The sequence below is a fragment of the Amphichorda felina genome (genome assembly GCF_050947745.1).
Source record: "Amphichorda felina strain 45539 chromosome Unknown scaffold_1, whole genome shotgun sequence".
Classification (NCBI taxonomy): Eukaryota; Fungi; Ascomycota; class Sordariomycetes; order Hypocreales; family Bionectriaceae; genus Amphichorda; species Amphichorda felina.
In genome coordinates this window covers 3487992-3501667 of record NW_028145049.1, presented here as the reverse complement: position 1 = coordinate 3501667, position 13676 = coordinate 3487992, and the positions used below count along the sequence as shown (strand labels likewise).

The following is a 13676-nucleotide window of genomic DNA, read 5'->3' as shown; positions in this document are numbered from 1 at the left end:
TCCATACGGATACGGGAGAGAGATGGGCAACATGGCCATCACCTCTTCTCCTGCCTCGCCTCCGTGCTCTCGCCCGATGCCAGGTCCTTGACCATTACGGCGTCGGTCCCATCCTCCCCGGTCTTCCTCTTGCGGCCCAGACCCGCCCAGTTCATCAGCTCAATCCCCAGCATCCCCGACACCAGGCCGGCAACGTGGCCCACCACATCGGTCCTGTTCTTGACCGCAAAGGTCGAGAAGGCCTCGAAGACGCTGAACCCCACCAGCAGCGCCCACCACACGATCCCGTGCACGCCCTCCTGCGGCAGGCCAAACACCCGGAACCGGTCGTCGCGGTGGTCCCAGTAGTACGCGCCCAGCACCCCCATGACCGCGCCCGACGCCCCCAGCGACGTGATGCCCAGCATCCCGCGCGCCGAGTACGTCACCAGGCCGCTCAGGAACCCGGCGGCGCCGCACCCCAGGAACATGGTCAGGAACCCGAGGCGGCCCAGGTCCTCGTGCAGGTGCACGCCGCCCAGGGCCAGGATGGCCATGTTGATGGCCAGGTGCTTGAACTCCTGGTGCGAGAAGTTGGCCGTGAACAGCGTCAGCGGCCGCGGCTTGCCCACCACGAAGATCATGTACCGGTTGAGCGCCTTCCACAGCGGCGGCACCCTCCACAGCGCGAACACGAGCAGGTTCAGCCCGACCATGGCCCCGACCGTCGCCACCCCCGTCGACACCTCCGGCAGCAGCCGGTACCGGTCGCTCGGCTCGTTGTACACCATGGCCAGGGACGCCAGGAACCCGACGCCCAGGAGGAAGACCACCAGCGAGGGCCCCACGCGCTCCCGCATCGTCATCCTGGGCGGCTCCTTCATGTCCGACGACGCCTCCTTGTAGTACTCGGCAATCTTGGGGTTCGTGATGGCCCGCTGGCCCTCGTCCACCTCCACGAGGGAGCGCGACCGCGGGTCGTCCTCCGACTCCGGCACGATCCTGCCCTCGGCCTCGGCGGCCTTCCTCTCCTCCTCCAGCGCCCTCTGCCGGGCCTTTTCCTTGGCCTGGTTCCGCGCCCGTATCTCGTCGAACCGACTGCGGCCGTAGATGGGATCAGGCTTGTACTCGACCGGCTCGGCGGTCTCCCCGGCGGACGCCACCTCCCTCTCCTTCGTACCTCTGCCCGTGTATCCCTCCTCCTCCTCCTCCTCCTGCCGGGGATCCACCTCCATCTGGCTCAGCTCGTCCTCGGCCCTCAGCCCCGCATTTATGACCTCGTCCACCTTGACCGACCCGCGCAGGTACGCGAGCGCCCTGGCGACCTGGTCCTCCGGGTACTGGGCCGTGTGGACGGCAAAGGCCGGGTCGTCGAGCGTGCCCGCGACCCGGCGGCCGTGCAGGATGCGCAGCAGGTGGTTCGCGCTGGCGGGCTGCATGTCCCCGCCGAAGATGCGCTCCACCTCGGCCGGCGAGAGGTCCTTCTGGCGGAAGGGGAGCCCCGTCCTGTCCTTGTAGTCCCGGGGCAGGTCGACGTAGTCTCGGATGATGGCCGGGCGGAAGAATGTGCGGCGCTGGCCGCACGTCGTCGTGGTGAATACGGCATAGCGGGGGGTCGCGGGGATGGGTCTTAGTGCGGTGCGTGCGTGCGATGGTGTCATCGATCGGGTCCGCGAGGTGCAGGTCGATAGCAGCCGTGATGTCGTCGTCGTGGTCGATGAGCTACTGCTGCTCAGGCCCCGGGCTGCGACGCGCAGCAGCGAGCGCGAGGCATTGGGGCAGGAGAACAGGCTCATGGCGGGCAGGTGTGGATGCACACCTCCAGCGGAGAGGCTGACTATGCCAGGCAGCGTTGGTGGCTCTGACCGACCCTGGGAGTCGAGCGCTGGTTCGGTGGTTCGATGACTGATGTTGCGATGGTGCCTGGGCGAAGAAATTCCAGGGAGAGTCGACGATCCCCACTCCTCCTCCAAAGCAAGCAGTTCGGCCCGCCTTGGCCGACTCCCCACGTACTTTTCGTACTCCTCCTCCTCTCCTCCTCTGCTTCCACCTTCAGCGCTTCGTCTCATCCCTGGCAACGAAGAGCAGAGTGATTGATTGTCGCTCCATTCCCTTATTCCCCCTGGACACAATGCCCAACTGGCGCTCTATGGGCCCGGTGGGGCGACCCCTTTGCTCGGGGAGCGTTGGATGAGTTGATCATGGCTTGAAGGCCTCCAAGGCCTCGCCCACGGGCCAGAGAGCAGGGGGCCTCAAAAGTCACCCCGACTCACCTCCACCTTCGAGCGGTCCGGGCCGAGCAATTGAAGCTGCCATGCTGCCAGGGTCACTCCGTAATATTGGCAGCGGCCGTGGCGTCCGACGTCGACTGATGCTGAATCGGGTAACCATTGAGTGTGAAGGCGGGGGAAGCCAACCGAGGCAGCAAGGCACAGGGCTTGGCCATGACACCCCCCAAGCTGCCCAGGCTGCTATTAACCCTTGTTGAAGGTATATCCACGAGTGATGCGAGTGCATTGCAGGACACTGCAGGCCGTTGCAGGCCGTTGCAGGCCGTTACAAGCCCATCGCATGCCCATTGCATGGCAAGCAAGACTCCATATTATCGGTCAGGATGGCTGCGGGGGCCATGGACGTTGCCATGATAACATAAATACATGGCAGCTTGCCGCTGACGATGATCCCCGTCGTTGCAGCCCAGCATCTCGACCTGAGTTGTAGAGGCTGTACAAAGTCGTACAGGTGCCACGGCGATGATGCTTCTCACCCTCCTCCAGGCGACCCTCGCCTGCCAATTCTTTGGCCACGCGACCTCAACACCCGTACGCTCGCGAGATGCTCAGGTGAAGACCCCGTGTAAGCATGGGCCCGATTCGAGAAGCTGCTGGGGCGAGTACAGCGTCGACACGGACTACCTAGATACAACCCCCGACACGGGCGTCACCAGGGAGTACTGGCTCAACGCCGAACTCATCACCATCGCCCCTGATGGCTACGAAACGCAGGCCCTGGCCATGAACGGGTCCATCCCTGGCCCTACCATCGAGGCCGACTGGGGAGACGAGATCGTCATCCACGTTACCAACAATATACCGGAGAACGGGTACACGCCGCCGCCACCTGGCGAGCCTGATGTTCAAGCTGGACTGACGAATTGGCCCTTAGGACCTCGATCCATTGGCATGGTATTCGGCAGCTCAATACCAATCCACATGACGGTAAGAAGGCCCCTGAACCAGGTGAAGAAAAGGGGCGCCAGACTAATACCTACCTACCCGTGCGTAGGCGTTCCCGGCGTGACAGAGTGCCCAACGGCACCCGGGGAGACCAAGACGTACAGGTTCCGGGCGACGCAGTACGGCACATCGTGGTACCATTCACACTTCACCCTCCAGGCGGCCATGGGCCTCATGGGCCCGATTGTGATTCACGGGCCGGCGACTGCCAACTACGACATTGATCTCGGGACCTTTATGATCACCGAGTGGTTCCACGACAGCGTGTTCCACATCTGGGAGGTCCTGCAGAAGAAGGTGGCTCTGATCCAGCCCAAGGCGGAGAACGGCCTCATCAACGGCATGAACACGTACGACTGCAGCGAGTCCGACGACCCAGCCTGCCTGGGCACGGGGAAGCGAGCCGAGACGACGTTCCAGAAGGGCAAGAAGCACCGCATGCGCATCGTCGGCTCCCAGGCCGACGGGTACATGAAGTTCGCCGTCGATGGCCACAAGCTGACCGTCATCGCCGCCGACTTCGTGCCCATCGTGCCCTACCGCACCGACAGCGTCATCCTCTCCAGCGGCCAGCGCTACGACGTCATTGTCGAGGCCAGCCAGGACGTGGGCGTCTACTGGATGCGTGCCATCTACCAGACGGCCTGCAACCAGAACACCAACGAGAACGACGACAACATCCTCGGCATCGTCCGCTACGAGGGCGCCGATCCGGACGCAGAGCCCACCACGGAGGTCAACCCGGACATCACCAACTCGTGCGGCGACGAGCCCTACGGCAAGCTCGTCCCCTGGGTCTCGCACCAGGTCGGCCCAGACTCCATCAAAAAGGACATTGCCCTGCAGTGGTACTACGAGCTCTCCACCGTCTTCCACTGGACCCTCAACACCAAGACCCTCATCATCGACTGGGAGGACCCCACCCTCCTCGACGTCTACCACCGCAACCAGACCGAGTGGCCCAGGAACAGCAACGTCGTGACCGTTGACCTCGTCGACCAGTGGGTCTACTGGGTCGTCAAGGACCTCACCATCGTCAACGCCTTCCACCCCATGCACCTGCACGGCCACGACTTCTACGTCCTGGCCCAGGGCAGAGGGCCCTTTGTGCCCGGGCTGGTCAAGCTGAACCTGGATAACCCGCCGCGGAGGGACACAGCCAGCTTGATGGGCAACGGCTACACGGTAATTGCGTTCAAGACTGACAACCCGGGGTAAGGCCTCTTTCTGTTCCCAATCCTCCCCCCCCCCCCCTCCCTCCCCACCCTTTTTCCCCCCTGTTCTAGCTTGGCCTTTGATGCAAGAAGTGAAAGACATGCTAATAATCCGTGCTCATCATGATAGGTCATGGCTTTTCCACTGCCACATCGCCTGGCATGCGAGCCAGGGCTTGTCGCTGCAGATGGTGGAGCGACAGGCCGAGATGGCGGCGCAGATGGACGACATTGTCGACGACATGTATGAGTCCTGTGCCGCGTGGTCTGCCTGGTATGAAGACTCGCACTACAAGCAGGACGACTCTGGTATTTAGACATGATGACGGAGATGCCTGGATGTACATAGGTAGGGGGGGGGGGGGGGGGTCATATAGCGATGAAAAGAAATAGTCAACAACGTCTTGCTCTAAATGCCGTAGGCCGCAGTCATCATGACAGCAATATCAAATATCGCCACAATATTTACCGTATTTTATGGGCTTTATAACCTGAGCACCTAACTAGCTCTACGTATGTCGGTCGCAGCCTGGGGGAGGCAAGGAGGCAAGGAGGCAACAGAGCTCTGCCCCACCACGACTGTCGTGCCCCTCCAAAAGCTCTCCATCCTCCCCACCATCACCGTCACCAGCTCGTCTGTCCTCGTCCCCAAACTTCGCAATCCCATCAAACAGCAGACCTCTCTCCACACGGAAAACCCTCTATTATCCCCCGAACTCAACCCGCGCCAACGACCAAGAATCCAGGACTTCCTTCAACCCAATCTTACCTGACCCCCCCCCCCCTTCCCTGGGGCCTCCAGTCCTCCTCCCACACAATGTCTGCCGACACCACCCCCATATCCCCCACGCGCTTCGCCGCCGCCCTCAAGGACCTGCCCCTCGACGCCCTGCACCTCAAGGTCCTCGAAATCCGCAACGCCATCGCCCACCTGCAGTACTCCAACGACCAGCTCAAGCCCTTTGCCGAGGGCACCGCCACCCCGCTGACCCCCTCCCCGTCCCCTGCCACCACCGCCGGCAACGGCGACACCGCCCCCGACCAGGACTGCATCGACGCCATCCGCGAGAACGAGGCCGTCATAGACCGCATGGCCGAGCGCATAGCCGTCATCCGCATCGAGGTCGAGGACCGCGGCGTCAGCTGGGCCGAGTTCCAGAGCAAGGACGAGCTGGCCACGGCGGCGGCGGCGGCGGCGGAGCAACAAGACGACGACGACGACGACGAAATACCACCAGCGGCAGCACAAGGGGCCCAGCGGCAGCAGACCAACGGCCACCCCGCACCTGCCAGAGGGGGGGGAGACGACGCGCAGCGCTCCCCGTGGACCGACGGGACGTTCCAGACGGGCACGATATCACGCAACGGCGAGGTGCGCCTGGACAGGCAGGCCGGGCGGCCCGAGGGCGGCAGCCTGAGCGACGAGGAGCTGCGGCGGGCGCTGGAGGAGCGCATGCGGGACCTGAGCCACGACGACGACGAGGAGGGTGGCATGCATCTGTGAAACGGGGGACACGTGGGGATGGGGGAGTTTGGGCGTTTTTTTGGGAGCAGAAAAAGGGAAATCGGATATCCATGAGAATAATACATTCAGGGGGGGTAACATCGCGCAGTTGTCCTTGTCCCAGTTGACCTTGCCCTTACCCCGTGGAGAGCGGTGATATTAGCCCCAGGATCCTGCGGCGACTCGAACTTGGTCCTGAAGAAAGGGAGAGCTGATTTGCAGGCTCACGCGGAAGATACTCCGGCCCAGAGGCCGTCTATCGATTCCATATCGTCGCCAGCGAGCCAAGGAGGCTTACCCGCACGTGGTTACTCATCGTACTACCCTTGGCGAGCATGATGGCAGCGGTCACATCACAAGTCTAGCACAAAGGGTTGCAGAAACTGGTATGTGAGTGGTGGGTCCAGGGACGCGCAGTCGGGAACTTCTAGTCGATGTATATTGCTATCCTGACGATCAAGCGGAATATGGAGACGGTTAAGGAAAGTTGATTTGGAAGCAGTCTAAGCCGGTTAGACTGTCGGTAACGAGAGTAGCAACAAGAACTAAACACCATGCTTCCCCCTTTTTAAAAGAAAAGAAAAGAAAAACCAAAACGCCACCATACCAATGCTACCCAAGGAAGAACCAACTCCGTGCCAACGCAATGTCGCTGAAGATAACAAATTAGAAGATATTGGAACAGTCGGATAATGACAGCAGATTGGCCTTAGTCGGAATCATCCCCGACCGGCGATGCGGCTCCGAAAAAGGACTTTGTCCTGATGGACTGTTGCCTTCTCCCCCTGCTCGAAGTGACTCGAGCGCTGCTGTCCGATTCGGCGCTGACGATAGTCTCCAACTTGGGCCGCTGAGCGATATGGCCCGCAGATCCTGGTGCGACTAGAGTATGCGATTTGCTACGCTGTATCAGCGACAGCGCTTCGCCCTCCGATTCCTGTCCCGGTGGTGCTGCCACGGGTCCGGGTCGTACCCGGCTCCTTTGTCGCCTCTCGTAAGCTATCTCCACCGACTCGTCGACGCCGTCCAGGGATAGGCTTCGGCTCCGAGGAAAGCTCAGTGACCGGTTGCTTCGAGTCAGGAATAACGATTCGATAAGCTCCTCTTCCGTCGGGGTCTTCTTCTCCTTCTTGAGCCTCTCCTTGGCCAACCTTTCCTGGGCCACGCGGCTCAGGTGAAACTCCTCGCCCCCCATGGTCCTTCCACTCGACTTACTGCCTGTGCTCACTGTGCGGCTGACGGGGATCTTGCCCTCCATCATCTTGGCAGACGGGGGCGGTTGTAGCATCCAACGATGCGCATCCCTATGCGGCGCTTTGCTGCTGACAACTGGAGGGTGATAGTCGTTGACGGGTGGGTTCTTTGGTGAAAAGTAAAAGTCGCGCCGAGCCTGTTCGGTAACTTCTTTCTCGAAACCCAGCGTAGACTCTATCAGCCTGCCTGCTGAGTCTCTAGCCTTGGAGAATGCATCCATGAGTTTATGGCCAGACCACTGGCCCCACAACTCCTCGTCCTCACGCTGGTAGCCCCTCTTCCGGTTCCAATCCTGGGATAGGCTGTCGTCCTCGGGAACGACGGTGGTGCTGTCCCCAAAGTTGGTCCGGCTGTCTCCTACATTCGTGCACTCAGATACACTTGGAGCGTTGCTGTCCTTCCCGGAGCTGGTAAGCACGCGTTGACTCGAATTCTTGCTGGCAGACTTCTTGGGCAACCTGGGACCCATGGTTATCTCATCCTTCCAATAGGGGTTCGTGTTGAACGGCGAAGGGTGGCGGTATAGTCCGGGTTGTTCGCTCTCCAGCCTTGCCTTCTCCCGCCTTTCCTTCTTTGCCTGCTCCTTTGTCTTTTGGTGATGCCGGACTTTGGCGCATGGTGTACAAGCCAGGAAGTAGAAAACGGCCGATTGGAATGCGACAGGGAATGACATGATGCCGGTCGTTCGATGGTCGTATCTTGGCGTGTGATAAGGACGATTGTTCTTCTTCTTCTTCTTCTATCGAGTGCGACACTCTAAGGGCGTAGAAGTCGGCGGCGACGACATATGGACGAAAGACGTGGGGAGTCCAAGCGCTAATAGGAATCCTCGTCAAGTCGGGAATATGCTGGCGGTCCCTAAACCTGGGTATTCAGGTGACCGCCTCGCAACTCGATTGGATTTGATCTGCTACCAGTTCCTGGAACAAGATGATGTCGCGGTGGCAAGATAGAGCAGTCGGTGCGACACATATGCGTACAGTGGGCGATAACTCTCGACAACTGGAGCCTCGGGCCTCGTCAAATGGATATGCGGGAGCGGTGTACGCGACTCGGGGCAGCCAATTGACTCCTCTTCCAAGCGATGTATAATTTGCGATCCTTTGCGGGGGGCGTGGCAATGACACGGGGCAATCGAATCACAGACCGAGGGCGGCGGGAGGGTGGGATGGGGGTCTCTGGACAGTGTACAAGTCCTCGTCGACTGGGTGGGATGAACAAGGAGATCAAGGAGGGTGTGGTTTATTGGGAAAGCAGGGCCGACAAGAACGATACAAGAAAAGAAGAGAGTGTGGGAGAGAAGGACATGCCGTGTTTCGAATTTCAAGAGGCGATGCTCGCAGGCAGGCAGGCAGGGAAAAGGAAGAGAAGGGGTAAAAGGACGTCGTCGTTGTCGATAACTAAAAGTGGCAGTGGCAGTGAGCAGAGTGGCACTGGCAGAGTGGCAGTGGTAGGTAGTGACAGGTAGTGGCAGATAGTGGTGGCCAGGTAGATGACAGCGAGCCTGAGAGAGATTGGCGGCCACTGTGCCACCTGGGCCACCTGGGCCACCAGGACGCTTCTGGTGGCGTGGAAGGGACGGCACGGGGCTTTCATCCGCCAGAACTTCCACAACCGCCGCACCTTCCCTGAATGGCTTGCATTGTGGTTGGGCAGCCTGAGGGGTTCAGCCTTGGCGTCCCCTCTGCTCCCCTCTGCTCCCCTCTGTGGCTCGCATTAACTTTGCTCTCCTGAAGTCGTGTTCCCCTCCTCCACGAGTCCAGTGACTCCAGGAGTCCAGTCCCATCCTGCACGGAAAGTATCCTTGCAATCCGTACGGAGTACACCTAGCTAAATGAATGAATACAGCGTCATCGTCTTGAGACGCCAAACTTTCACCACCCACCATTCTACGGATAATCTCCCAACAATCCAGCTCTGCGAATGGCACTCGTACCTACTCGTACCATAATGGATACGAAGTACATAGTAAGACGGGATTAACGCATACTAGATATTATTACCAGGCGTCTCAGCCAGGTCCTTCGCACGGAACCCAAAACGAAACACTGGGTCGAGGCCCGAAACGACGCGCAATCTGCCGCACCCCTGCGCCGACTTTTGTTGCCCAACCCCCATGAATAGAAAGGCAGCAGCAGTGCTGAACATCCTGCGTCCCCTGATGGTCTGACCAGAAGCGAGCTCCCGGGTTGAGGTTGAAGCCAAGCTCCCTAAAAATGCATATTACATGCGTAACCATGTACGCCGTTTCCCAAGCCCCATCTTGCGCACACGTTGCCCGTCGCGGATGGACGGGGAACAAAGCCGACCATCTGCGCCAATCCAGCCACCTATGGCTCTCTTTTAGTCCTGTCTAGGACAAAAGGTAAAAAGACGCATTCGTCAGCGTCTGCGAGATTGGCCTGGCCCATGTCATCAACGGCTCCCAACGACCGCATCTACCAAATGCGGAATTTCGAGCCCAGATCATCCGCTCACCGGAGGGCCAAGAAAATCTTGTAGCTAGTACTTATTTTACTGCTCTTGCCTCAGACATTGTGCCTTGTGACTTGTCCTCACAGATATCCAGGCCGCAAACGTCCGGTTTTCCTCGGTAGCATGCACAGGTGATCCCCAAGATCTGTAAAGGTTTCCAGTGTCTCAGACAGTCACGGTCGTCACTCGGCCTCCGTTCGACCCCATTCGTACGTAGTACGAGTACTCGTAGTGGCACTACGTGCGAGTAGTACTACTACCTAGTATCCGTACGAGTAATGATATGTACCGTCTACTGATAATGGCCGGGGCCTTGCGCCGTCAGGTCCACTTTTTCCGATTCAGACTCCCCGGCGTACCGGACCCGCCATATTCTTCATCATCGCTATGAAACTAACGTTGCATGTCTTTCCGTGTAGAATTCACTATAGAATCGTCCTCCATTGAAAAACTCCTATCTAGTTTGAGGCAGATTGGCTATTGGACCTCACGAATGGAGGACACGCCATCTTCTCTGGATACCTGGTGCCCCACGGGGTCTCGTTTTTCTCCCACAATAACACCCAGCATAGGCCGTCTTCCTCCAAGCGCGCGTCCTATGCTTCAACCCCAACAAGAACTCGGAAGTGATGTACTGATGGCATCCCCAACTCCAACCGTGATCCTGCCAACTTTTAGGAAGAAAGGACTTTAAATGCAATGACAAGGAGCGGGGGAGCCCGTCCAACGGAAAAGCCAGGTGAACAAAGAGAAGAAGAAGATGAAAACAAGATGAAACCAAGGAAAGACATATTTCAGACGCTCCAGTCCCGGGCCGGGTATTTACTGTACAAAGCGGGAAAGCGCTGCTTCGGAGACTACCGTACATAGAATAAACAGTTTGAATAGGAAATGCAAACACACTCGGGGGGGCTTTTAGACGTCCCATTCCTCCTCGACTTCCTCCTCGACTTCCTCCTCGGATCCACCCTTAACAGTAAGTGCCGAGAAAGATCCAAAGTTCTGGGAAGACTTCGCCGGGTTGCTAGTAGTGACAGCGGGAGAAGGCTGCTTGGGCTGAGGAGCGGCGCGGGTGTGCGCGGGAGCGTCATCTCCAGATCCAGCGGGAGTGTCCTTCTTCCCCGACTTCTTGGACGACTTGGTCTTGACAGTGCTCCACTCGTCTGCCTCGCTCTTCAGCATCTCCAGCTGCTCCTCCTCCGAGGGGAGGGAGGAGATCCAGGCAGACCCCGTCTGAGAGGGAGGGGAAGGCTTGGGCGGCTTCGCCGCCACCGGGGCGTCGAAGGTGTCGAGAAGCTGCTGGGCTTCATTGGCACCGGGGCTCTGAGCCTGCCCGTCATTAGGGGCACCTTGGTTCCAGGCCGAATTTTTAACGCTGGCGGCGGTGAACTGAGAGCCATCCTTGGCTGGGCGGCCCTCGGCGATCCGGGCAGCTCTCCGCTGCTTCTCCTCGAGGACCCTGCGGTCCTTCTCGGCCTCCTCCCGCGCGGCCTTTGCAGCCTCAGCCTTCTTACGGTTCTGTCGCTGCTTCTTCGTCTCAACCGGCTCGAGGGCCTTGGCGGGCTTCTTCTTCTTGTTCTTGTCCTTGGAGTCGGTGTCGGTAAGTCTCAAGACAGAGGGGCCCGAGGGTGTAGGCTCAAGCATGTCGGCGACGCCGCTCGCGTCGGTCGATTCGGCGGCAGGTTCGGTGGCAGGGGAGCGAACAGGAGACTGGTCATCATCGGCATCGGCGCCGTCCCCAGACGACGGCGCAGAGGGGGGCGGGACCGTCTTATTGGCCGGGGCTCCGATCTGGCTCGCACGGGACTGCTTGACGGACTTTTCCTTCTGCTTCTTGCCAGAGTCCGAGTTGGTGGCAAACGATGTGCCTTGTTTCGCCTTGGACAACTGTTTGGCAAACTCGCGGTTATCAACCCCATCATCCGAAGTGTCGTTTGCCTGAACATTGCTCAGGAAAGGGCTTGGTTCGGTGGCCTTGCCAGATGCTTTGACCTTGGAGCCCTTGTGGGAGGACCCCTCCGACGTGAAGCTCTCCATGCGTTGCTTCTTCTTCCTGTCCTCTTTTCGAGACTCGGACTGCGAGGGCTTGGGGGCCTTGGTCTGTGGAGCGGGAGCTCTCTTCCGGTCCTTCTGGGTGGACACATGATAGACGGCATAACCCAAGCCAAACAAAGTGGCATAGCCACCGATGGTGTAGAGATAACTCATGTTGGTTGCCTCAGCCATGTTTTCGATGTGACAATCGGAGCGATGGATAGGTGATAGGTGATAGAGGCTGGAGGTCGCAAGGAGAGGAGTGTTGGAAGTGTCGCCAGAGATTGTGTTCAGGAAAGACTTCCTGGAAACTCGTACAGGGGCCAAGGGCGAAATGAGAATTAGCTAGACAGCGTTGGGGGGGGACGGCAGACGGGCGAAAGCACCAGGTCACGGCCAATTGAGCGTGATGACGGATGTCTAGACGCCCGTGGTTCGAGTCGAATCGGGCGACGGAGAGCTAGACGGGGCCAGACGGTCGCAGCTTCTATGGCGAAGTTCGCGAGAATGGTGAGGCCAGGTTGTCTTTAGCAGCTGCAGCTTTCTCCCGAGTGTGGGGAACCGGTACAGGGTGTTCCTGCACCACGCCGGAACAGGGTCAGGAACAGACGCGGCTCGAAGAGAGCACAGAAGAAAAGCGGACGGACGGAAGGTGAGGTGGACTGCGTGGACAGTGGATGGGGGCGCAGATGGAGGTTCCGATGCGAATAGGAGAGATCCAGGCAGTCGAGGCAATGGAAGAGTTCGTTCCAGAGCCGGTCAGAGTGATGTCGGAGATTGTTGCAGGGGTTGAGGGTGATCGAGTGGAGAGGAGCTCTCGGAGAGGAGGAGAGGACTCTGAGGAGGCGTCCAGACAGTTGAGGCGGCGAGCCTAAAACTCAGTGGGCCCTTCACCTCACCCACTGTGTAGGGCATGAGGTCCGCGTCCTATTGGTGGGCTGGGTGCACATTCGCTGGGATAGTGGCAGATGCTGCCTGGGCGACGCACCTTCCTGTGTGTCTCAGTGTTCGTCCATGACTCCATGACTTCAAGTTCCAGTCCCCAAGCTGAGATGGTGACTTTGTTGCTTTGACAGATGGGAGCCCGCGTTGAGACTTCCAATCCGTTACCAACCCTTTTGGTCGACGTACGCTCCCCTACGCACCTCTAAGCGGGGGCAACTGGGTAGAGGGCGCCTGGGACAATTCCCCATTCTGGCTCGACCCTCCTCGGCCTCGTCACAGGTAAATCACTTATGGCACCACACGATACCCAGACATGGAGGCAGACACCACGTTGCTACATGTATGGAGCAGTCAACTATCAACCATGCATTCTCGATTAGTCTGCCAATCTGAACCGATCGCTCGGGGGTTCCGCCTAAGAGATCTCCGGGGTAGTGGCACAAGGAGCTAGGAATGTACAGGGCGGGCGTGCGGTGTACTTAAACGTAGAGTACAAGTATACTAGTACCAACGGCGCTCGTTTGCTCCCTAGAGCCGTGAGATCTTCGCTCGTTCCCAGTGATCAGTCACTAATACCTTGCGCGGAGCATACATTGGTGCCCACCTACCTAGGTAGTAGGAAGGCGGCCTCTAATGTCACATCAGAGTCTCTCCAACAAAAGCCGTGCCTCTCATGCACCTAGCCGTCCAACTTCCCTTTCCAACCCAAGAGTAAAGTCTCCATATGATGGCATAGAAATTCCCTATCGGCCGGGTACGGCCGTGGGGAAGAACGAGTGCTTATCAGGTTATTCACCAGCCTCCAGCTACCTAACTGGTAGTAGTACCACACCCCACCTCCCACCCTGACCTCAACTGACGAGTGAGGGGCAAATCGGTCAGATTCAGGGTCTCCTTCAAAGAATTCCATCTCAACGCTCTGCATGACACTCAAGTCACTTCTATTGTTCTCCTGATTCCCCAGTAGGACAACTAGGTTCCATTCATAGATCCTCCGACCGATTGCCGAATACCTAATAATCCTCCCTTCGCCAT

General features: G+C 58.9%; 5 protein-coding genes across 5 annotated transcripts; 2 read left to right on the top strand and 3 right to left on the bottom strand.

Moving 5' to 3' along the window:
- Positions 1-38: 38 nt before the first annotated feature.
- On the bottom strand, positions 39-1775 carry ACO1O0_001132 (rhomboid family intramembrane serine protease; the record flags this gene model as incomplete). The annotated part of the gene is made up of 1 exon (XM_083190623.1): positions 39-1775. The coding sequence occupies one exon, from the start codon at positions 1773-1775 to the stop codon at positions 39-41; it is 1737 nt and encodes a 578-aa protein (XP_083054482.1).
- Positions 1776-2735: 960 nt separating this feature from the next.
- ACO1O0_001131 (multicopper oxidase) lies at positions 2736-4746 on the top strand (the record flags this gene model as incomplete). The annotated part of the gene is made up of 2 exons (XM_083190622.1): positions 2736-4429; positions 4560-4746. The coding sequence occupies 2 exons, from the start codon at positions 2736-2738 to the stop codon at positions 4744-4746; spliced, it is 1881 nt and encodes a 626-aa protein (XP_083054481.1).
- A 500-nt stretch (positions 4747-5246) lies between these two features.
- On the top strand, positions 5247-5933 carry ACO1O0_001130 (uncharacterized protein; the record flags this gene model as incomplete). Its single annotated transcript, XM_083190621.1, has 1 exon — positions 5247-5933. One exon carries the CDS (start codon positions 5247-5249, stop codon positions 5931-5933), a length of 687 nt encoding a protein of 228 aa, XP_083054480.1.
- A 709-nt stretch (positions 5934-6642) lies between these two features.
- On the bottom strand, positions 6643-7860 carry ACO1O0_001129 (uncharacterized protein; the record flags this gene model as incomplete). The annotated part of the gene is made up of 1 exon (XM_083190620.1): positions 6643-7860. One exon carries the CDS (start codon positions 7858-7860, stop codon positions 6643-6645), a length of 1218 nt encoding a protein of 405 aa, XP_083054479.1.
- Positions 7861-10577: 2717 nt separating this feature from the next.
- On the bottom strand, positions 10578-11888 carry ACO1O0_001128 (uncharacterized protein; the record flags this gene model as incomplete). Its single annotated transcript, XM_083190619.1, has 1 exon — positions 10578-11888. The coding sequence occupies one exon, from the start codon at positions 11886-11888 to the stop codon at positions 10578-10580; it is 1311 nt and encodes a 436-aa protein (XP_083054478.1).
- Between the last annotated feature and the right edge of the window lie 1788 nt (positions 11889-13676).